Source organism: Falco naumanni, chromosome 6 (assembly GCF_017639655.2).
Source record: "Falco naumanni isolate bFalNau1 chromosome 6, bFalNau1.pat, whole genome shotgun sequence".
Classification (NCBI taxonomy): Eukaryota; Metazoa; Chordata; class Aves; order Falconiformes; family Falconidae; genus Falco; species Falco naumanni.
The window spans coordinates 74,086,294-74,104,849 of NC_054059.1; the positions used below are offsets into that span (position 1 = coordinate 74,086,294).

The window sequence follows — 18,556 nt, forward strand, 5'->3', positions numbered from 1 at the left end:
CTCCCCCGGGATCCCTCTGGGACCTCCCCAGGATCCCCCCTGGGACCCTTCTGAGACCCCTCCGGACCTCCCAGAGCTCCCCATGCCTCCCCTCCCCCCAGCCCACAGGGATGCCCCGGGACACCCAGAGCTCCCCCCTTACCCCCCATCCCTACCCTACAGACCCCCAAACCTTCTCTGCACCCATGGGTGCATTCATGCACCCCAGCAGTGTGTGTGCATGTGCCCCCACCCTCCCGCTGCGGTGATGTGCAACTGGCATAGCTGCCTGCAGCGGTGCTGCTGAGATGCCCTCGGCCACATGGTGGCTAGGCCAGCTCCATGTGCCCCCCACATCTCCTCGTGCCCCCCCCCGGCAGGTCTGTGGCTCCTGGGCCCTGCTCGTCCCCAGTGCTGCAGCCGCGGGGACCCCTGCACACCGGCTCCGGTGCTGCCATGGTGGCCACATGCCAGTGGCTCAACCTGGGGCATCCCATGTGCAGGAGTTGGGGTTGACCTGCCAAGTCTGTGTCCCTGCACACGTGGCGGCCGCTCTCCTCCTCCAACAGCACCCAGCCATGCTCAGGGAATCTGAGGGGGTGTGGGGGGTTACCCTCCCGAGGGCTGGTGTGCCGGGGGCTGACGGACATACATGCAGGGTGGCCATAGGGACAGTCCTGGAGCACACTGCCACGCACACTGAGCAGTGGGGTGATGCGGAGCCCACTGCACACCTCACCCCAGGCTGGCCCCCCCAGCCAGCCCCCCCCCAAGCAGGCATCGAGGCTGGGTGCTGTGAGAACTGTCTTTAATGAGCAAACAGAAATGTACTGCAGGTTCCTAAAAACGGCCAATATGCAACTACCCAGGGGCGGGCAGGACCCCCGCGCCCACCCGGCCCCCCCACACACCTACAGGGACCAACTAGGGGGACAGGGCACAAGGGACAACTCACATCTGACACCACCACGGGGCATGGCTGGGGAGGGGGCAGTGGGGCGGGGGCACCCACCGGATAGCACCAGTGCATGGCGGAGGACATGGATGGGGACCCTGCTCTGCTGCGGCCACAGGGACCCCGACCTGTGCCCACTGTGGGTGCACGGGAGTGTCACCAGCCCCAGGGTCCTCAGCAGCACCACAGTGGGACGTGGAGGGGCAGGGGGGCTCCTGGCATGGCATGAAACAGGTGCTGCCATCGTGCACGGAGGGATGGGGACGTGTGTGTACGTGCATGGACACCTGCTGAGGAGTTCATGTGTGCACACATGTGCAATGAGCATGCACACACAGAGTGGTCAGGAGCCTGCTAGAACCTTGCACATGTGTGCACACATGTGTGCAATGAATATCTCACTGAGACCATGCATGGTGTGACACACGTGTCCGCATACACACGGCAGTGAGGAGCCTGCCAGCACCTTGCACAAAGGGAGGCACACGTGTGCTATGAACATCTCAGACCACGCTTGGTGTTACACACACATGTGGACACACATACCGCAGTGAGAAGCCTGCCAGCACCTCACGTGGTGGGATGCACACGTGTGTGCCAGCGGACAGCTGTCAGCCCCACGCTGGTGCAGGCGTGTGCATGCTGGCTGCTGGCTGCCCCGGCGTGGGATGGGCCTGGGCATCCCACAGGGGGCCAGAGCAGGGCGGGGGGTGGGGGCAGCCCGGGGGTGGGAAGGGCGGAGAGGGGGGGTCCCTGCTTCTCCCCTAACGCTAGTGACACAAACCACTTCAGAGTATTTCCACGTGATGCACAAACAAGTCAAAAATTCACTGATCCAAACCCAACGTGCAAACAGAAAAGGGCCAGGGCAGACCCACCCACTGCCCCATCCCCTCCCGCCGGCTGGGCCGTGGCCCCCTGGCCCACCGCACCCAGCTGTCGGCTCACGTTGCTGGCACGGCCCCGCCGGCAGGACGGGGGCCAGGCAGGGCCCCCCCGGTGCAAGGGGAGCTCCGCCAGAGCCGGGGTCCCGGCGGGGGTACAGCGTGGGGACGGCACCTGGTCCTCAGTTGGGGGACATGTCCCCGGCTTTACCAAATGCCGCTCGACCGGCCTCCGGGGGGAGCGAGAATCCGGGCCGAAGCTCGCTTTGGAACGTGGTCATCGATCTGAGAACCTGCCGGACAGACGGATGGACGGCATGAGGGCCGCCGGTGCCAGGGCGAGAGCCCGATGGCCACCCCAGCACCTCCAGCATGGCCAGCAGCCCTGCTGCCAGCACCCTGAGGACAGTGGGTGCTCTGTGTCCCCCCGGCTCTGTAACAGCCACGCTCCTGCCGAGAGTGGTAGGTGGGCACCAGTGCTTGTGCAACTCTGGCCATGCTGGCACTGATGCTCGTGACCCACTGGGTCCCAGCGTCCTGCTCCAGGGGGTCAGAGTGGCCAGGTCTCATGCCCGAGTGTGGTGCCAGCAGGGAGCATCGCCCACAGCTGCTGGCCCCGGCACAGCCAGCACCGAGCTGCGGTGGCGGTGAGCGTGGGCAGCACGGGGTGCCGCAGCTGAAGCCAGCCCCGCTCCTGCTCCAGGCCCCCAGGCCCACTCCTGCTCCAGCACAGCATGTGGCTTGGTCCTGTCTGGCACAGGGCAGCGCCATGGTGGCTGCAGGGTGGGATGGCAGTGCCAGCTAGGGCCGCAGGGATGCCCCCCAATCCCTCTGTTCCTGGGGACAAAGGTGCCTGCTGGGGCTGGACACAATGCATGCACTGGCTCAGTCCTACCTGCCCCAGCCGCTCCCAGCCCAGCATGAACCCCCGCCTGGCGCAGCCACGCGATGGACGGTGCATGGAGGGACAGGCTGGAGGGGCTGCGGGGCCAGGGATGGGGTCAGCTTCCTACTCTGCCACAGGCGCAGCAGGGCAGCATGGCCCTCTGCCTCAGAGATGGGGGGTTGCACCCTTAGGGGTGTTGTTGGTGGGGACACCCTGGATAGGTGAGTGCCTGGCCGGTGCCCGAGAGCCGCCGGATGCGGGGCTGCCAGCGAGCCCTGGAGTGGGGCTGGGAACAGGGCTGGGGCTGCTGGGACCCCCACTCTTACCGGACAGGCTGAAGCTGGACTCGTGGAGGTCCCTCATGCCCCCGTGTCGCGTGGCGGGCCGGGTGGGCGTATCGGCCAGGGGCGTCCCCGTCTCTTTTTTCCCGGCATGCACAACCACGGCCACATCCCCCAGGTATGGGGTACGATCCACACCCCGCAGCTTTAAACTCTGCCAGAAGGGAAAGAAAAAGCAGAGAGAGCGTCAGCCCAGCGGGCACTGCGCTGTATTGGGCGGGGGGCTGCGGCCAGGGCGCAGGGGGGGCATGGGGGGCCCCGCAGTGTGAGCAGGGTTAGGGGTGCCAGGACCTAACAGCGGGGTGCGGATCAGCCGGGTGTTGGGAGGGAAGGAAGGAAGGGGGCCAGGGCATGCTGTGGCATGGGGAGGGGGCTGTGGTGTGGGGAGGGGTACATCTTGGGGGGCACTGAGTGGGACACTGGCTGGGCTGTGGGGCTCCCTGTTCAAGAGGTGCTGGTGCGGAGCGGTGCCAGAGCAGGAGCAGAGTCTGGGGGAGGCAGGTGACCCCAGCGGCGCAGCCCCTCACCTGTCTCCCTGCTGATGACAAGCCGCACACACCACCACCACCCCCCCAGCAAAGTGCAGGTGAGTGTTTGGAGGGGACCACACAGGCAGGCGATGCCCTGTGTCCCCCCCAGCCATGCACGGCTCCAGCCACACACCCTGGTGCTGGCCACCGGTTCCCAGCTCCCTGGGACAGTGATAGGACCCCCTGGCTGTCCCTTTCTCTCACAGCACCAGCACCACGTCCTGCCCCTCCAGTGCACTCTATACACCAAGCAGGGGCTGGTGAAAGGCGGGGGCATGGAGGGGTCTGCAGCACTGGGGGCTGCCAGAGCTCCTGGGTGTCATGCCTGGGCAGCCCTGGGGACCCGCGAGGGGTCTGGTGTGTGGGGGCCGTGCCCCTTGAGCACAGCGGGTCAGCAACGGGACGAGGGGCCAGCGCTGCAGGATGAGGGCACTGGGTCGGGGGGCAGAGGTGGGGAGAGGGGCTTCTGTGTCCCCACCAAGCATGGCAAGACCTGTCCCACAGCTGGCAAGCGCATGCCCTGGTGTCCCCTCCTGTCCCAGCCATGTGTATCCCTGCCCTGGGGCACGTGGGACCACCATAAGCTGCGAGGTGCCTCAGGGGGCTGCAGAGGGCAGAAAGCCCAGGACAGCAGCCTGCAGCAGGTCCTGACACTTGGCATGTGCCTCACATGCATGTCAGCACAACTGCCAACCAACTGTCCCCAAACCCTCTGCACCACCAGCACGTGGAAGGGTGGGGAGCTGAGGGGGGTCCTCCATCCTACACCCACGCGCAGGGACCGCACTGCTGGTGCTTGCCCCTGGCTGGGCACCACCACTGCCATCCTTGCCCCTGCATGAGGTACACTGCGCTCCCACTACATGATGTTCCAGGGTGGCACCGACTGTGGCATAGCGTGGCACTGGGGTGGCACAGCACTAGGTGGCACAGACCTGACTGGCAGCACTGACCCACACCTCTGGGACCACTGCCAACGCTGTCTCCCTTGGCCCCTCCAGCAGCCAGGAGCAAGGCATGGCACAGCCCGTCCCCACACTGTGGCACAGCACCGGCACGGCCCCTGCTGTCCCTGTACCTTCTCCCGTTGCACCAGCTTCTTGTAGACGGAGTCTGGGAAGGAGCGGAGTGGGCAGAACTTGCCAGTGCCCTCGGCACACATGAAGACACCGTTCTCGTAGACCACACGCCCACGGCTGATGGTGACCAGGGGCACGCCATGGCACCGCATGTTCTCGTAGAGATTGATGTCCCCTCCCTGCACCTGGGTGCTGGCTGAGATGGTCCTGAGTGAGGGGGATGGGGTGTTGAGTGGGTGCCCGTCGGCACGGGGATCCCCCTCCCCAGCCCTGCCGCTCGCTGCACCTACTTGGTGGCCTCGGGGTCCCAGACCACAACATCGGCATCTGCCCCGGGGATGATCCGGCCCTTGCGGGGGTACAGGTTGTGGATCTTGGCAGCGTTGGAGCTGGTCACTGCCACGAAGCGGTTCTCATCCATCTTGCCCCCAACCTGCCACCGGAGCAGGGGAAGGGTGAGAATGTGCCGGGCTGCATTCTGCCCCAGCCCCACAGTGCTGCCCAGCTGCCTGTGCCCTGTCCCTCGTGCTCTGCACTGCCCCCCCCCAACACTTTGCGAGGGGCTGCTGGGGCTATGCCTTTTACTAGGACCCACTGGGTTGCACTGGGGAGCACCTAGCCCACCCCATGCTGGAGGGCAAACGCTGCCCAGGACATCCTGTGGGAGCCAACAGAAGGGTTCTCCCACCCCAGGGCCCTCCCACCCCAAACCTCAGCCCAAGCCAGCCCCACTGCTGAGCCCCCCAAGAGACAGGGAGGCCGCCTCATCCCAGGGTGCCTGTGGGCGGGGGTGGGTGTGCAGGACCCCGTACCACACCACGTTCCCAGATGATGTTCATGCGGTCCTGCACCCCACTGACGCCGTGGGGGATCTTGGTGAAGTCCTCCTTGCCCATGGCTTTCTGCTTGGTGCTGAAGGGCCGGTGGTCGGAGGCCACGATGTTCAGCGTGTCACTGTGGGAGGATGGGGCTGCTGATGGCACTGCTGGGGTGGCTTGGCCACAGCCATCCAGTGGCAGGGCCCACAGCCAGGAGCATGGTGCCTGAGGAGCTCAGCGCCCAGGGAGTGAGGTGCTTGGGGAGGAGTGTGTGCAGGGAATGGAGCACCTAGGGAGTGGGGTGACCAAGGAACAAGGTGCCTAGGGAGTGGGGTACCCACACAGTGGGGTGCCAGGGGAGGTCAGTGCCAAGGGAGTAGAGTGCCTCAGAAGTGGGGCGCCCATGCCATGGCGTGCCTGGGGATCAGGCTGCTCAGGGAATGGGGCACCCATGCAGTGGCGTGCTTGGGGAGCTCAGCACCTAGGCAGCAAGGTGCCTGAGGAGTGGGGTACTCATGCCAGGTGTGCCCAGGGAGCTCAGTGCCCAGGGAATGAAGCACCCATGCTGTGGGCTGCTCAGGGAGCTCAGTGCCTGGGGAGCAGGGTGCTCAGGGAATGAGGCATCCATGCAGTGGGGTGCCTGAGGAGCTCAGCACCCAGTGAGCAGGGTGCCTGGGGAGCAGAGTGTGCACATCATGGGGTGCCCAGGGATCTCAGCACCCAGGGAGCAGGGTGCCCAGGGAGTGGGGCATCCATGTTGTGGGGTGCCAACGGAGGTCAGTGCCTGGGGAGCAAGGTGCTCAGGGAGCTCAGCAATTGGTGACTGAGGTGCTTGGGGAATGGGCACCTAGCAGTGGGGTGCCCAGGGAGCCCAATGGCTGGGGAGCAGTGTGCCTGGGGATTGGAGCACCTAGCATCCCAGGTGCTCAGGGTGTGCTTGGGAAGTGCAGCACCCACAGGGCGAGGCCCTAAGGGAGCACAGTGTCTGGGAAGTGAGGTTCCCAGAGAGCCCCGTGCCCACAAAGTGAGGTGCTGGGAAGCTGGGGTGCCTGAGAGTAGCTCAGGGAGGGGGGTGCTTGAAAGATTGGGTGTCTGGAGCATACAGCACCAGGGGAGCAGGGTGTCTGGAGAGCAGGGTGCCTGAACATGCGGTGCTGGGGTGATGGGGCAGCCAGACAGCATGGCACCTAGGAGAAGAACACCTGGCCATGCTGGACAACTGGGGATGCTTGGAGACAACCAACAAGCATGGCAACTGGGGAGGGGGTGCTGGGAAGTGTGGCTGCGGGAAGGGGGTGCCCAGGGCATGGGGTGCCCTGGGTGCCTCACTTGGCGAGCAGGCTCATGAGGTAGGCAGAGGTGTTGGTGTCCAGGCGCAGCGGCGGCACGGTGACGTAGGCAGCAGCATGGAACCAGTCCTGGTGGTAGTAGTGCAGCCCGGTGAGCGTGGCGTGCGCTGTGGTCGTCTCCGCGTACACCACCTTCCCTGCCAGGGCAGAGGCACACGCGTGGGGCTGGGGGCAGCAGGGCACATGTGCAATGGAAGGGTGCACAGGGGCAAGTGTGCAAGAGCATGTGTGTGCTCTACCAGCACTGCTGCAGGCAGCGTGTGCCCCCATCTGGGCACAAGCCCTGTGTCCATGTGTCCTGTGCCTGTGCAAGCAGAGCTGCGGGTGCCCGGTGGCTGTTGGCCCATGTGCGCACACGTGTCCGAGAACACATGCACACACATGTGCTCATGTGTCTGCTCCTGCCTGCGTCCCTGTCTAAGAGCCCACATGTCCCTGTGTGTCCCCATAGCTCCCGTGCTGCGCATGTCCATGCCTCTGCATGTGACACAGCCCTGCATGTGCCCATGTCCATGTCCCTTTACACCCAGGACCTTCCCGGTGCCCACATGCACCCTGCGTGTCCCTTGTGCCTGGGTGTGTCTGCATCCATGCACGTGCCCCTTGTTCACACATGTCTGTGTCAGTGTGTGCCTGTGTCCCTGCATGTGCCCCACATCCGTGACCCTGCACAGGCTCATGCCTGCATGTGTGCACTCCTCCACCTGTGCCCGTGTCCCTGCGTGTGCCCATGTCCCCACGCGTGTGGGAGCAGCCCCCACTGCAAAAGGCGGGGCCACAGGATGGGGCGGAGCTACAGGGAAGAGGTGGGGCTTTGACCGAGGGCGCGGCCAGATGGTTGCCACCGCATGGCCCCCATCCCGGGGTATTTTGCCCTAGTGGGGCCAGTCCACACCTGCGCAGTGAGCCCAGAGGTCCATGTCCCACCCCACTGCCAGCCCGGGGTAGGGGGCACATCCTGCCCCGGGCAGGGCCACCCCTAGGGGTGCCCATCCAGGCGTCCTACCTTGCATCTTGGCGGCTGCAATGACATCCCCTGCAGACATGCTGGAGACGTTCACCAGGTAGATGGGGCAGTGGGTCTGCAGAGAGGGTGTCAGTGTCACCATCCCCACAGTGCCCCAGCTCCACAGAGGCATCCTTGTGCCCCTACCAGGGCACTGGGACCTCCCCATGGAAGTGGGGCACCCACCCCCAGATGTAGTGAAGGGGGGTGCCCCAGCGGCAGGAGGAGGTGGGATACCCATTGTGGTCTGGCACAGCCATGTGCCACACACCCAGCTCACTTAAGGGGCGGGGACCCCGGCGCAGACCCTCAGCAGCGAGGTTCAGTCCTGGCTGCCCAGCGTGGGACCACTCACCCTGTTGGCAATGGTGATGACGCGGTGTGTGGCCTCGGCTTCAAGCTGCGGAGAGAGTGGGCAGTGAGTGCATGGCACAGCATGGCAAAATGCCCCAGCTGGGGCACGGTGCACAGTCAGGCATAGTGGCACTGATGGGTGGTGCAAGGATGGGCATGCAGATGGGTGCACGGATGGCACAGATGGGTGCATAGGCAGTGCCAGCTATGAAGATGCTCCAGAGCATCCAAGCCATGTCCCAGGCCACACTGCCTGTGCGGTGACTCGGGGATGCCAGCAGTCACCTACCTCTTCGGGTCGGCTGATCTCAATGCCCTCCGGCCCTGTGATGCCCAGGTCCAGCGCCTCCTTTGCTCCCTGGGGAATGGGGGGGCTGTCAGCGTGGGGTGACACAGGGGGCTCTATTTGCCCCAAGCACATGATGGGATGCCCATCACTGCTGGGCACCCCCCAACCCCAGTGCTTACCTCAGCCACCAGCTCGCCATTCTCGGCATGGACCCGGGCGATGGCACCGATGTCGCGGCAAGCCCGGAAGACCTGGTAGAGCTCGCTGTCCCGCAGCATGTACAGGTCCTTGTAGGTCATGAACATCTGGAAGGAGTTCACCCCCTTCTCCCGCACCAGCGTCTCCATCTCTGCCTTCACCTGTGCCAGGACAGGGGGGTCAGTACAGTGGCGGGGGGCATGGCAGCTCCGGTATGCACAGGCAGCTGTGAGACCCTCTCCCTCCCAGTTATGGGGTAGATCTGGGGTGAGGTGCCCCCCACCATGGGGCAGGGACCAACTTGGGGACACAAGATGCAGGATTTGCGTGTGTGTCCCAGGGTGATCTGGGGAGTGACAGCTGCTGGCGGGGGGGATTTTCTTGCTGTGTCGTGCCATGACCTGGCCCTGGCCTGACTGCATCCCTGGTGTGTCGGTGGTGGGGGGCACCTGCTCCACACCCATCCTCCCCTGCTCTGCCTTGGGAGGGTCTGGCCAGGCCACGGGGTACACTGGGGCTGGGGTCTCCCTGCAGTGCGGCTGGGAGCAGCCCAGCTTCATTCTGCTCTGTCAGCTTTGGTGGGCATTGCAGGGCCCAAGCGTGCTGTGGGATGGGGTCTAGGCACCAAGCAGGGCCAGCCCCTCTGGCCACCCCCATAGGGGTCATGCTGCAGGATGGGGTCCCCCCAGGTTGGGATCACTGTGCCCAGGCACCCTGGTCATTTTCCACCCCAATGAGGGGCTCAGCCCCGCAGGGAACCTCTGTCTCGCTGAGCCTGGATCAAGGCAGCTCAAAAGGCAGCCTGGGGGCTCAGCCCAGCCCACCCCAACAAGCAGCTAATGGGATCAGCAGGGTTGGGAATTAGCCCCGACCACAGCAGCTGCTCCTGGGCACTTGCTGTGCCAGGGGGCTGGAGCCACGCTGTGCTGGCATGGCTGGGCTCACCTTGGGCGCCCACCAAGTGATGCCCATGTGCAGAGCGTAGTCGCAGCAGACCTTGGGGTCGGCCAGGCTGCGGCATTTCTCATAGGCGTCCAGCAGCGAGGTCTCCTTGTCAGGCAGGACGTGGCCGATGATCATCGTCGTCCCTCCCACCAGGGCTGCCTGTGGGTTACAGGGGACACCAGCGGTGTGGGGCCGATTCGCCCCACAGGAGCGGTCTCTGCTGCCCATGCTGAGGGGTAGCACTAATCCTGCCCGGCAATGAGCAGGGCTAATCCCCTGGTGGCCAAGCTGGGATAGCTGCCTGTGGGGCAGTGTTGCCTGCAGGCAGGGATCCCCCAGCATCACCCTGGGGTGCCAGCCCACCCCTCACAGTGCCCTGGCCTTGCTGGCACCTGCCCAGTTGCAGCTGCACATCTGGGTGCATGACATCTGGAGAGTCCCAACCTGCTGCTCACTGGGGCACCAATGCCTCCCTCCAGCACTGATCACTGGATTTGGGGTGTCAGGGGGATGCCCTACCTGGGCTACCCATGGGCCTGGGCAGCAGGGTCCCCACAGGCCCCCCCAGCTGTGCCCCCCACATGGGGCCCAATCTGGGATGGGGCTGCCCAGCCCAGCCCCAAGCAGCACAGGGGCTGCAGGGAGAGCCCCCCGGCCATGGCAGGTGCGGGCAGCAGGGCAGGCACTGTCGCACCTGGCAGCGTCCCCAGCTCACCCAGCCTGGCTGATCCCCAAAGCTCCTTTACCAATTGGCCCTGGCAGGCTGACGCAGGCCAGTGGTGCCGGCACAGGCTACAAGGCAGCCTGCCAGGATGGGGATACGGAGCAGGCACGCCATGCCTGTGGTCGCTGCACCAGCCCCCTACCCTCCAGCACACCTCTGTGCCTCTTCAGACCCCTTGCTGCACCATGGCATGGGGCTGGCCCCCCAAACCCTTTGCTGCAGCAGCCATGGGAGAGCTGAGCCCCCTGCCCAGGGACACTAAGCACCCCAGGGCCGGGCACGGCCAGTGCCACAGCGGCACAATGGCTGCTCTGTACAGGATGCTGGAGCCAGCCAGCCCCAGCACTGCCCAGGACAAGCCCGCGCCGGTCCCTTGACACCTCCAGGCAGCGGCACCCGGTGCATGGCACCACTGGCCCACAACAGGGCCCTGCCACACAGGGAGGGGCAAGCCAGGCTGGCACCACAGAGCATCCCCACGGCAGTGTGCTGAGCAGGCCCGGGCTTGCCATGCCCTGGTCTGGAGCTGGATGAGCATCCCCCCCCAGCAAGGTCTGCAGGGCACCAGGGGGTCCCCAGTGCAGGAGAGAGCACATTTGCTGCATGCGGGTGGGCTGCACCCCATGGCGACTGTCCCTGCCAGCGTGCCCACCCTTCTGCTCACCCTCTGGGGCTGGCAGCAAACATGGCCAGGCAGGGGAGCCAGGCTGCCGGATGCCTGGGCCAGGGGCTCATCTGCCAGGAAGTGGCATCTTTCACTCTCTGCCCCATGCCAGCAGCATCACCTCATGGGGAGCACAGCTGGCAGTGCGTAGGGAGCCACGAGAGCAGAGGGGCCCCATGCTGGCACTGGGTGCCAAGTTCCCAGTGAGAGAGGATGATGCTCACGGCAATGGGACCTGATGGATGGGGACACAGGGACAGGCAGTTGCCATGCCAGGCTGTGGGGGAGCTGATGCTGCTGGCTGCCCGCAGTGCTGGGGCAGAGAGCCTGCCCACACCACACAGCTCCCACTGGTGGGCTTGCCTGGCATCCGATGCTCCATGCTGACCCCCTGCAGTACCACAGCAGCCAGGGAGCCTTCCCTGAGCTGGGAGCAAACCCACCCAACCAGGGCTTGGGGTGTGGGCAGGTAGCATACCCGGGGGGGCGTGGGGAGGGGCTGCGGCCAGGGGGTACCTTGGTGCCATGGTAGAAGTCATCCACGCAGGTGGCATTCATGAAGGTCTGGTGGAAGTGGGTGCTGGTGTCAATGCCGCCCGGGATGACGAGCTTGCCAGTTGCATCAATGACCTTGGCCCCACCAGGGATCATGAGCTCACGGCCGACTTGCTGGATGATGCCATTCTCAATGTAGACATCTGCCTCCAGCGTGCAGTCGTCGTTCACCACCTTCCCCCCCTTGATGAGGATCCGCATGGTGGCCGCGTTGGCGAGCATGGTGCTGTGAGGGCAGGTGTCAGCCCTGGGGCAGCTGTGGGGTGCCCCAGTCCCATGCAGCCCCCCGGGGCCTGGGGGTGCTCAGCCCCATTGCCTGCTATGGAGGTCCCAGGCTGGGTCAGTGCTGCTGCCAGGGGGGTGAGTACCCCTTGTCAGCATGGGGTCCCAGTGCAGGCAGGCAGGCAGGCAGGGCTCTGGGCAGCTCCGCGGCTGCGCATCTAGAATGCCCATCCCCGCCCTGAGCCATGTCAACACTGGATTATCCTGGGAAATCCACAGAGCGGGGGGGCCCCGGGTGCCAAGTCAGGGGCTGCCACCCTGCTGAGCCCCCCTACTCCAATGACATTAGCCTGCACCCGGGCCAGTGCTGCCTACCTTGCAGTCTCAGCACCCAGAGCCAGCCACGGAGCAGGGCTGCTGGACCCCGAGCACTGCCAGCCCCACACACTGCCCGCCCTGCTTCCCCCGGCTGCAGGGTGAGGCAGGAGGCTGAGCCTGGCTGCTGGTACTGTGTCCACCAAGGGGATGCTGCTGGGGCTTCTCCTGGGGCACAAGTACCCATGCTTGGGGGAGGCTGCCTGCCTTGTCCCGGCAGCACTGCGGGGCAGCCAAGGCTGGCACGGAGAGTGCCAGGCTGGCACCACTCACCAGGACCTCTGCCCCACAATCCCGCATGGTGCCAGCTCTGCTGGAGCCCCCCCGCACTGCTCCAGGGCTGCTTTCTCCACACTCCCCCCGGCAGCAAGGGGCGTCCCCAGACACAATCTATAACTCATTTGGTAGATTAAGGTCAAACGCAATCGACCTGCCCAAGCAGGGACGGCACGTGCCGGCTGTGTGGGCACCCCGGGAGTACAACTCACCCTGGGGGCATGAGGTGGGCTGGGACTCCCCCAGAACCCACCCCGACATGCCTCTGTAGGGACTCACTGCAGCCCTCCCCCCCCCCCCAGTGCCCCCCAACAGCGCTGCCTCCCCTCCTCCAGACAGCCAGGGCGCACGGGTGAGCAGCACAGCACTGCCCAGACTTGCTGCCCTGACTGTGGGGAAGAGCCCACAGCAGTGCCAGGCCAGCACCGAGCAGCCCCAGTGCGAGCAGGGCCCCAGTCCCACCCAGTGTTCCCAGGCCCCGGGATGGGCACAGCACATGCTGTCCCTGTCACGATGCCGGGGCCAGCGCCGAGCCATGGGGCAGAGGGTGCTGCTGGCAGGAGCATGGTCCCTTGCGGCGGGGGACTGGCCCAGTGCCCCCACAGCCTTGCCGCTGCTCCATGCGGATACTGGGGCACTGCTCTGAAAGGACTGTCCTGAGCATGTGCCAGCAATTCCCAGCCAGCCAGCAAAACGCCTGCTCGGCAGCAAATGGCTTCCCCGGGCGCTGGACCTGGCGGGGAGCAGTGGCAGCCGGCGAGGCTGAGCTGGGACTTGCCGGCAGCTGAGCATTCCCGGCACTGTGGGCAGGAGCAGCTGCTTGGGGAGGGTGGGTGGCCGTGCCCACCATAAGGCCACAACAGTGTGGGGCTGGGGGCACTGGGAGCCCTTCCCCAGCCAGCTCCTGCCCCAGGGCTCTGTGATGGTGGTGCCAGCCCGTGCCTCGTCCCACTGATCACTGTGGCATGGATGGCAGCGAACACCTGCCGGGGTGCTGCGAGCAGCCCCCCTGCCACAGGGAACGCTCCTGGGAAAGGCATCCCTCTCCCTGCCAAGAATGCTGCTGCCATGCACAGCTGCGCCAGCTGCCGAGGGGTGGCAGAGGAAAACGGGTCCTGGAGGGGCCAAGGTGGGATGGCAGTGACCTTCCTCCTGGCAGCAGCTCCTTGTGCAGCATGCTGCGCTGCCATGGCATGCTGGGCACCAGCACCCTAGCCTGGCTGGTCCTGGGCAGCCCCTGCCCATACCTGCCCCCCAGCTCTGCCTCAGGCACCTGGGAAAGCCACTGCCCTGTGCAAGGGCTGTGCTGGGGGGCACCCAGACCCATGGCTGCACTGCTGGGGACAAGAGGGATGAAGGGGACAAGGGGGCAGCCCCAGGCAGAGACGTGCTGAGCCCCCACGCCAGCAGCAGCTGGGATGGGGTAAGATGCCAGCCAACCTTGGTAGGGTGAGCACCCACAGGACACGTGGTGGTGTCCACTGACCCCATGAGCCCCCCCGGACCCCAGGGCAGGGGATGGCTGGGCAGGATGGTGCCGGTGTGGCACAGAAATGGGGGTGCAGGAGGGAGGTGGTGCATCATACCCTGAGATGAAAGCAGGTTGCTGTGATGGACAGATCTGGAGCGCAGCAGTGCATGGGAAGGCAGCCCGTGCCAGCTCCCAGTGGTGCCACAGCACCCTCCCACCCTGTGGCATGGGCAGGGCCCCCCAGCATGGGTTGGGGATGGGTGGGGAGATGTCACCCACTGTGCCCGATGCTGCAGAGACTGGGATAGGAGCTGGCCCCCCCGGGGTCCCACACAGCCTGGCCAGCCATGGGGCCTGGCTGCCGGCTGGATCCGTGAGGTCTGGCACAGGTGGGCAGGTGGGCTCTCCAGCCCCACGGCTCTGGCCCCATAAGCGAGCCGGGGGAGGGAGAGGGTGGCTGCTGTGGGTGTGCTGGGAGGGGGTGAGTGTGCCAAAGCATGGCAGTGTAGTGGGCAGCAGCGGACACACCAAGGGCGAGTTGGCAGTCGTGGGGACAGGGGACCGCCCAGCCTGGGCTGGACATAATGCACAGGTGAGGGCTGGCAGCTCCACACACTGCCCATGGCTTTGGCCACCATGCAGCTGCCCACGCTGCCACCTCCGTGCTCCCCCTACCCTGCTGCGCCGGGCCCCTTTCCTGCCACCTCCTCAGGGGTTCCAGCCAGTCACCCCCTGCACCCAGCCGCGGGAGAGCCCTGCTACCCCTTGCCTCCTGCACCACCAGCTGCCGCTCCAGCTGGCACACCAGTCCCCATGCCCACCACAGCCCCTCTGACATGCCAGTTCCCCCCCAGTCCCCCCAACTCACGCTGAGCATCCCCAGGGGCTCTGTCCCCCAGCCCATGCTGCAGCGCCAGTGCAGCACAGCCTGTCCCGGGAACACTGGGCTCTGGCCTGTGCCCCAGCAAGCCGCTGCGGTGCGGTGGCACAGCCAGCACCAGGCAGCAGCGGTGGCGGCTGCTCGCTGGTGCGGCAGGCAGGAGCTTTCTGTGAGACAACAGGTCCCCCCGGCAGGGCAGAAACACAGCGTCAGCACTGGGGGGGCCATGAGCATCCTTGGGGACCCCCTGCCCAGACCCACCACCATAGCCGGTACCGGTATGCCACAGGCTGCCGGCTCAGCCGTTCTTGGGTGCTGCCGGCAGCCTGGCCGAGCCCTGGGAGGTGGGGGGCCGCAGCGGCGCTTCCCGGCATACAAAGCAGCACAGCCATCTCGGGGGGCTCACAGCCCCCCAGCGCCTGCCGGCTGCTCTGCTAGCCCTGAGCCGTGGGGGCTGGCAGGGCGGGGGTGCAGGAACAGCTGTGACCCGGGCAGGACAAAGGGACCCCTGCCCCGGCAGGGGCTGCCGGGGGGGCACCTGTTGGGGCCGGGGTGGCTGCTGGGCCTGGCCTTTGTGCCGGGACGGTGGGGGCTGCGGCGCGGCCGCACACAGAGCTGCATTGTGTGGCGAGGTCAGGGGCTGCTCCCACACCAGTCCTCCCATGGCCCCTCCACCGCCCCCCGCTTTTGTCTGTGCTGGAGAGCCCCCTGGCACCCATCCTGCCCAGCACCCACCCTGCCCCACCTGGGCCCTGGCAGGGACTCTCCTTTGTCAGGGGCCAGGCTTGGTGACCGTTCCCTCCTGGGCAGGATCAGCCCTGCCAGTGACACCAAACCACCACCACTGCCTGGCCCTGGCTGGAGGTGGCAGCTGGGTGGCCATCTCCCCCTGCCTGGGAGATGCCTCTTGGGGGTCACAACTGTCACATCACCCCTGCCCTGCCCTGTCCCCGGCTCCATGATGGACACAGCCAGGCTGAGCACCCGCATCCCGCTCCAGGGCTGCCTGTGGGGCCCGGGCTGCCCTGCCCCGCTGCCGGGGTCCCACTGATGTCCCCCCTGGCCAGGACGAGCTCCGGTGCTGGGGTGACTGAGCCACCACCCTGGGAGGGTTGGTGACACCCAGGCTGCCCCGCGGTGACCAGGGGACCATGATCCATGGGTGAAGGGCCAGGGATGCTCCGGCAGAGCCGGTCACCCGGGATGCTGCAGGCGTGCAAACAGCCGGTCCCGGTCCCCTCAGGCACCTTGGCACGGCACGCGCCACGGCACAGCCACACCCGCGTGGGTGCTGGGGCGCGCTGCCGCCGCAGAGGGGTGCTGGGGCCCGGCAGGACCCCCAGTCCTGCTCCGGGCTCGGTGCTTGGCGTGTGCCGGGGACCCCAGGGTGTGCCGGGTGGGTGCGTCGCGGCTGTCACTGCGGCAGGCCGGTGGCATGCCGGGCACTGCACCCGGGGGTCCTGCCAGCCCCTGGGGGGCCCGACCCGGGGCTGTGGCGTGGGGGGCACCGGGCAGGGAGCCGAGCTGCCCGCTGCCGGTGTGGGGTGCCGGGTAGGGCGCAGCCCCGGTGCGGGGGCGGACGGCGGGCGAGGGGTGGGGGCGCCAGGGCGAGGGGCGGCCCCGGTGATGCCGCGGCGGGGCCCCGGTGCCCGGTTGCCGGGGGCGCGGCCGGGTCCTGGCCCCGGGGCGGCCCCGCAGACAAAGCCCGGTGCCGCCCAGCACAAAGGATGCTCCGAGCCGGGGCGGGGCCGCCCGGGAGCCCCCGCGGAACAATGGGCCGGGCCCGATGGGACCCCCGCCTGCCCCCACCACCCCCCGCCCGCCCTGGGGGCCCCACTCCGCCGCGCCCCGCGCACCTGCTACTCCGCACCCGGTCGCGACAAGGCGCAGACGAGGGAGCCGGGCCTGCTCGGGCGGGGCGGCCCCGTGGCCACACCCCGCCGAGGCGAGCCCCTCGCGCTGCCGCGACACCATCGCCCTGTCGCGACGGGTGACTCGCCGTACGTGGGCGGGGTCCGCACACAACCTTTCTGCCCCGCGATAGCCCGCAAGGGATCCCATGCGGAGGCGGCGAGGCACTCCCCCTCCTCGCCTGTCGCGATGCACGCACCTGTCGCGATTATCCCACCCCCCGCGACAAGTCAGGTCCCACCGGTGCGGGAACGTGCGGAAACCGCCCAGCCCAGCCCAGCCCACACAAGCCGAGCCGAGCCAAGCCGGCCCGGCCTGGCCCCGCCCCGCCCGGCCCCGCCGGTACCTCCCGCTCCCGCTCCGCTCCGCTCCCGCTCCGTGCTGCGCCCGCCGCGCTCCCCGTCCGCGATCGCCTCTCACCCAAACCTGCGCGGCAGGGGCAGGGCCTGCCCGCCACCTCGGCCAATCGCCGCCCGTCTTCCCCGCCGGGGGCGGGGCCTGGCCCCCCCAGCAGGGTGCTCTGCGCGTGGCCTGAATGACAGGCGGAGGGGGCGGGACTTGCGGCAGGACCCCGCCCAGCGGCGCCACCTGCCCGCTCAGTTGCCGTGGTGACGGGAGCCGGCACAAAGGCGCGCGGGGGCGGCCCCGAGTGACCCCGGCCCCCCTGGGACCCCATGGCCTCCCTGCAGACCCCCGTGGGACCTTGTGGCACGCCTACAGACTCCTATGGCCGCCATGGCCCCTCCATAGACCGGCCACCTATAAGAGCCCCATGGCCCCCCTATACATCCCTATGACAGCCCTATAGACCCCCTCATGGACCCCTGTGGGACCTTATGGCACCCCTGGAGACCCCCATGAGACCCCTATAGATCCACATGGCCCCCTGTGGGACCCCATGGGACCCCTATAGACCCCGATGGGAGCCCACGGCCCTGTATAGGACTCCTCCATAGCCCCTTCTGACAACCCATTCCCCCTCACAGGGTAAGCCCCTATGACCCCTGCAGCAGCCCCTCTGTACTCAATGGCCCTCCCACGGCACCCCCTGACACCCTCATGTGTCGCAGCACCCACTCATCACATCCCCATGGGCCCCTCCCAGCAGTGCCCAGTAATACCCAGTACAGCCCAGTAACCTGTAATAGTACAGCCCAGTAGCACCCAACTGGTGCCTAGCACAGCCCAGTGGAGCCCAGTGACACCCAGCAGTACTCAGAACAGCCCAGCAGTGCCCAGTAGTACCCAGTACAGCTCAGTAACACTCAGCAGTGCCCAGCACAACCCAGTATCATCCAACCTAGACCGGCCCAGCAGCCCCCCACCACACATGGCAGCCCCCAGCAGGCTGCGCATCTCAGCGGTTCCCAGCTCCTAGTGCAGGGGTCCTCAAACTACGGCCCGTGGGACGGATATGGCCCCCAGGGTCCTCAATCCGGCCCCCGGTATTTACAGAACCCCCCCCAACCTCCCCCCCCCCCCGCTGGGGATTGGGGGGGGGAAACCGAGCGGCCGCAGATGACTGCCTGCCACTTCATCTGCACACCGCCGCCCTGGTTAAAAAGTTTGAGGACCCCTGTCCTAGTGCATGGGGACGGGACACAGGGAGACAGGGTGGTGCTGCCCCTGCCCTGTCCCCTGCACACAGCTGTGAGGACCGGTGGCTTGCGGCACCCCGTGTGCAGGATGCAGCCCTTGGGACACAGAGCTGGTGCAGGGGTGCTGGAGGGACCTGCTGCCTCATCCCCTGTCCCTGTCCTGTCCCCGTCCCATCCCAGCTGTGCCACCCCATCCTTGGAGACTCTTTGGCTCCTCCAAGTCTCTTTCCTTCCCTATTCCAAGCAAGCCCCAGTCCCTCAGTCTCT

The 18,556-nt window shown here is 66.8% G+C and overlaps 1 protein-coding gene across 2 annotated transcripts; it reads right to left on the bottom strand.

The window, feature by feature from the left end:
- Positions 1–773: 773 nt before the first annotated feature.
- On the bottom strand, positions 774–17,111 carry DPYSL5 (dihydropyrimidinase like 5). 2 transcript variants are annotated; one of them, XM_040599400.1, is made up of 13 exons: positions 17,038–17,111; positions 11,518–11,782; positions 9,614–9,772; positions 8,650–8,829; positions 8,471–8,539; positions 8,183–8,227; positions 7,828–7,903; positions 6,802–6,958; positions 5,467–5,608; positions 4,945–5,087; positions 4,654–4,861; positions 3,031–3,199; positions 774–2,111 (listed from the first exon to the last, which is right to left on the bottom strand). In XM_040599400.1, exons 2-13 carry the CDS (start codon positions 11,776–11,778, stop codon positions 2,026–2,028), a joined length of 1,695 nt encoding a protein of 564 aa, XP_040455334.1. In that variant the 5' UTR covers positions 11,779–11,782; positions 17,038–17,111; the 3' UTR covers positions 774–2,025. The 2 variants fall into 2 exon arrangements, with proteins under 2 accessions (XP_040455334.1, XP_040455335.1); XM_040599401.1 differs by lacking the exons at positions 3,031–3,199; positions 17,038–17,111 and having other exon boundaries at positions 11,518–12,618.
- Between the last annotated feature and the right edge of the window lie 1,445 nt (positions 17,112–18,556).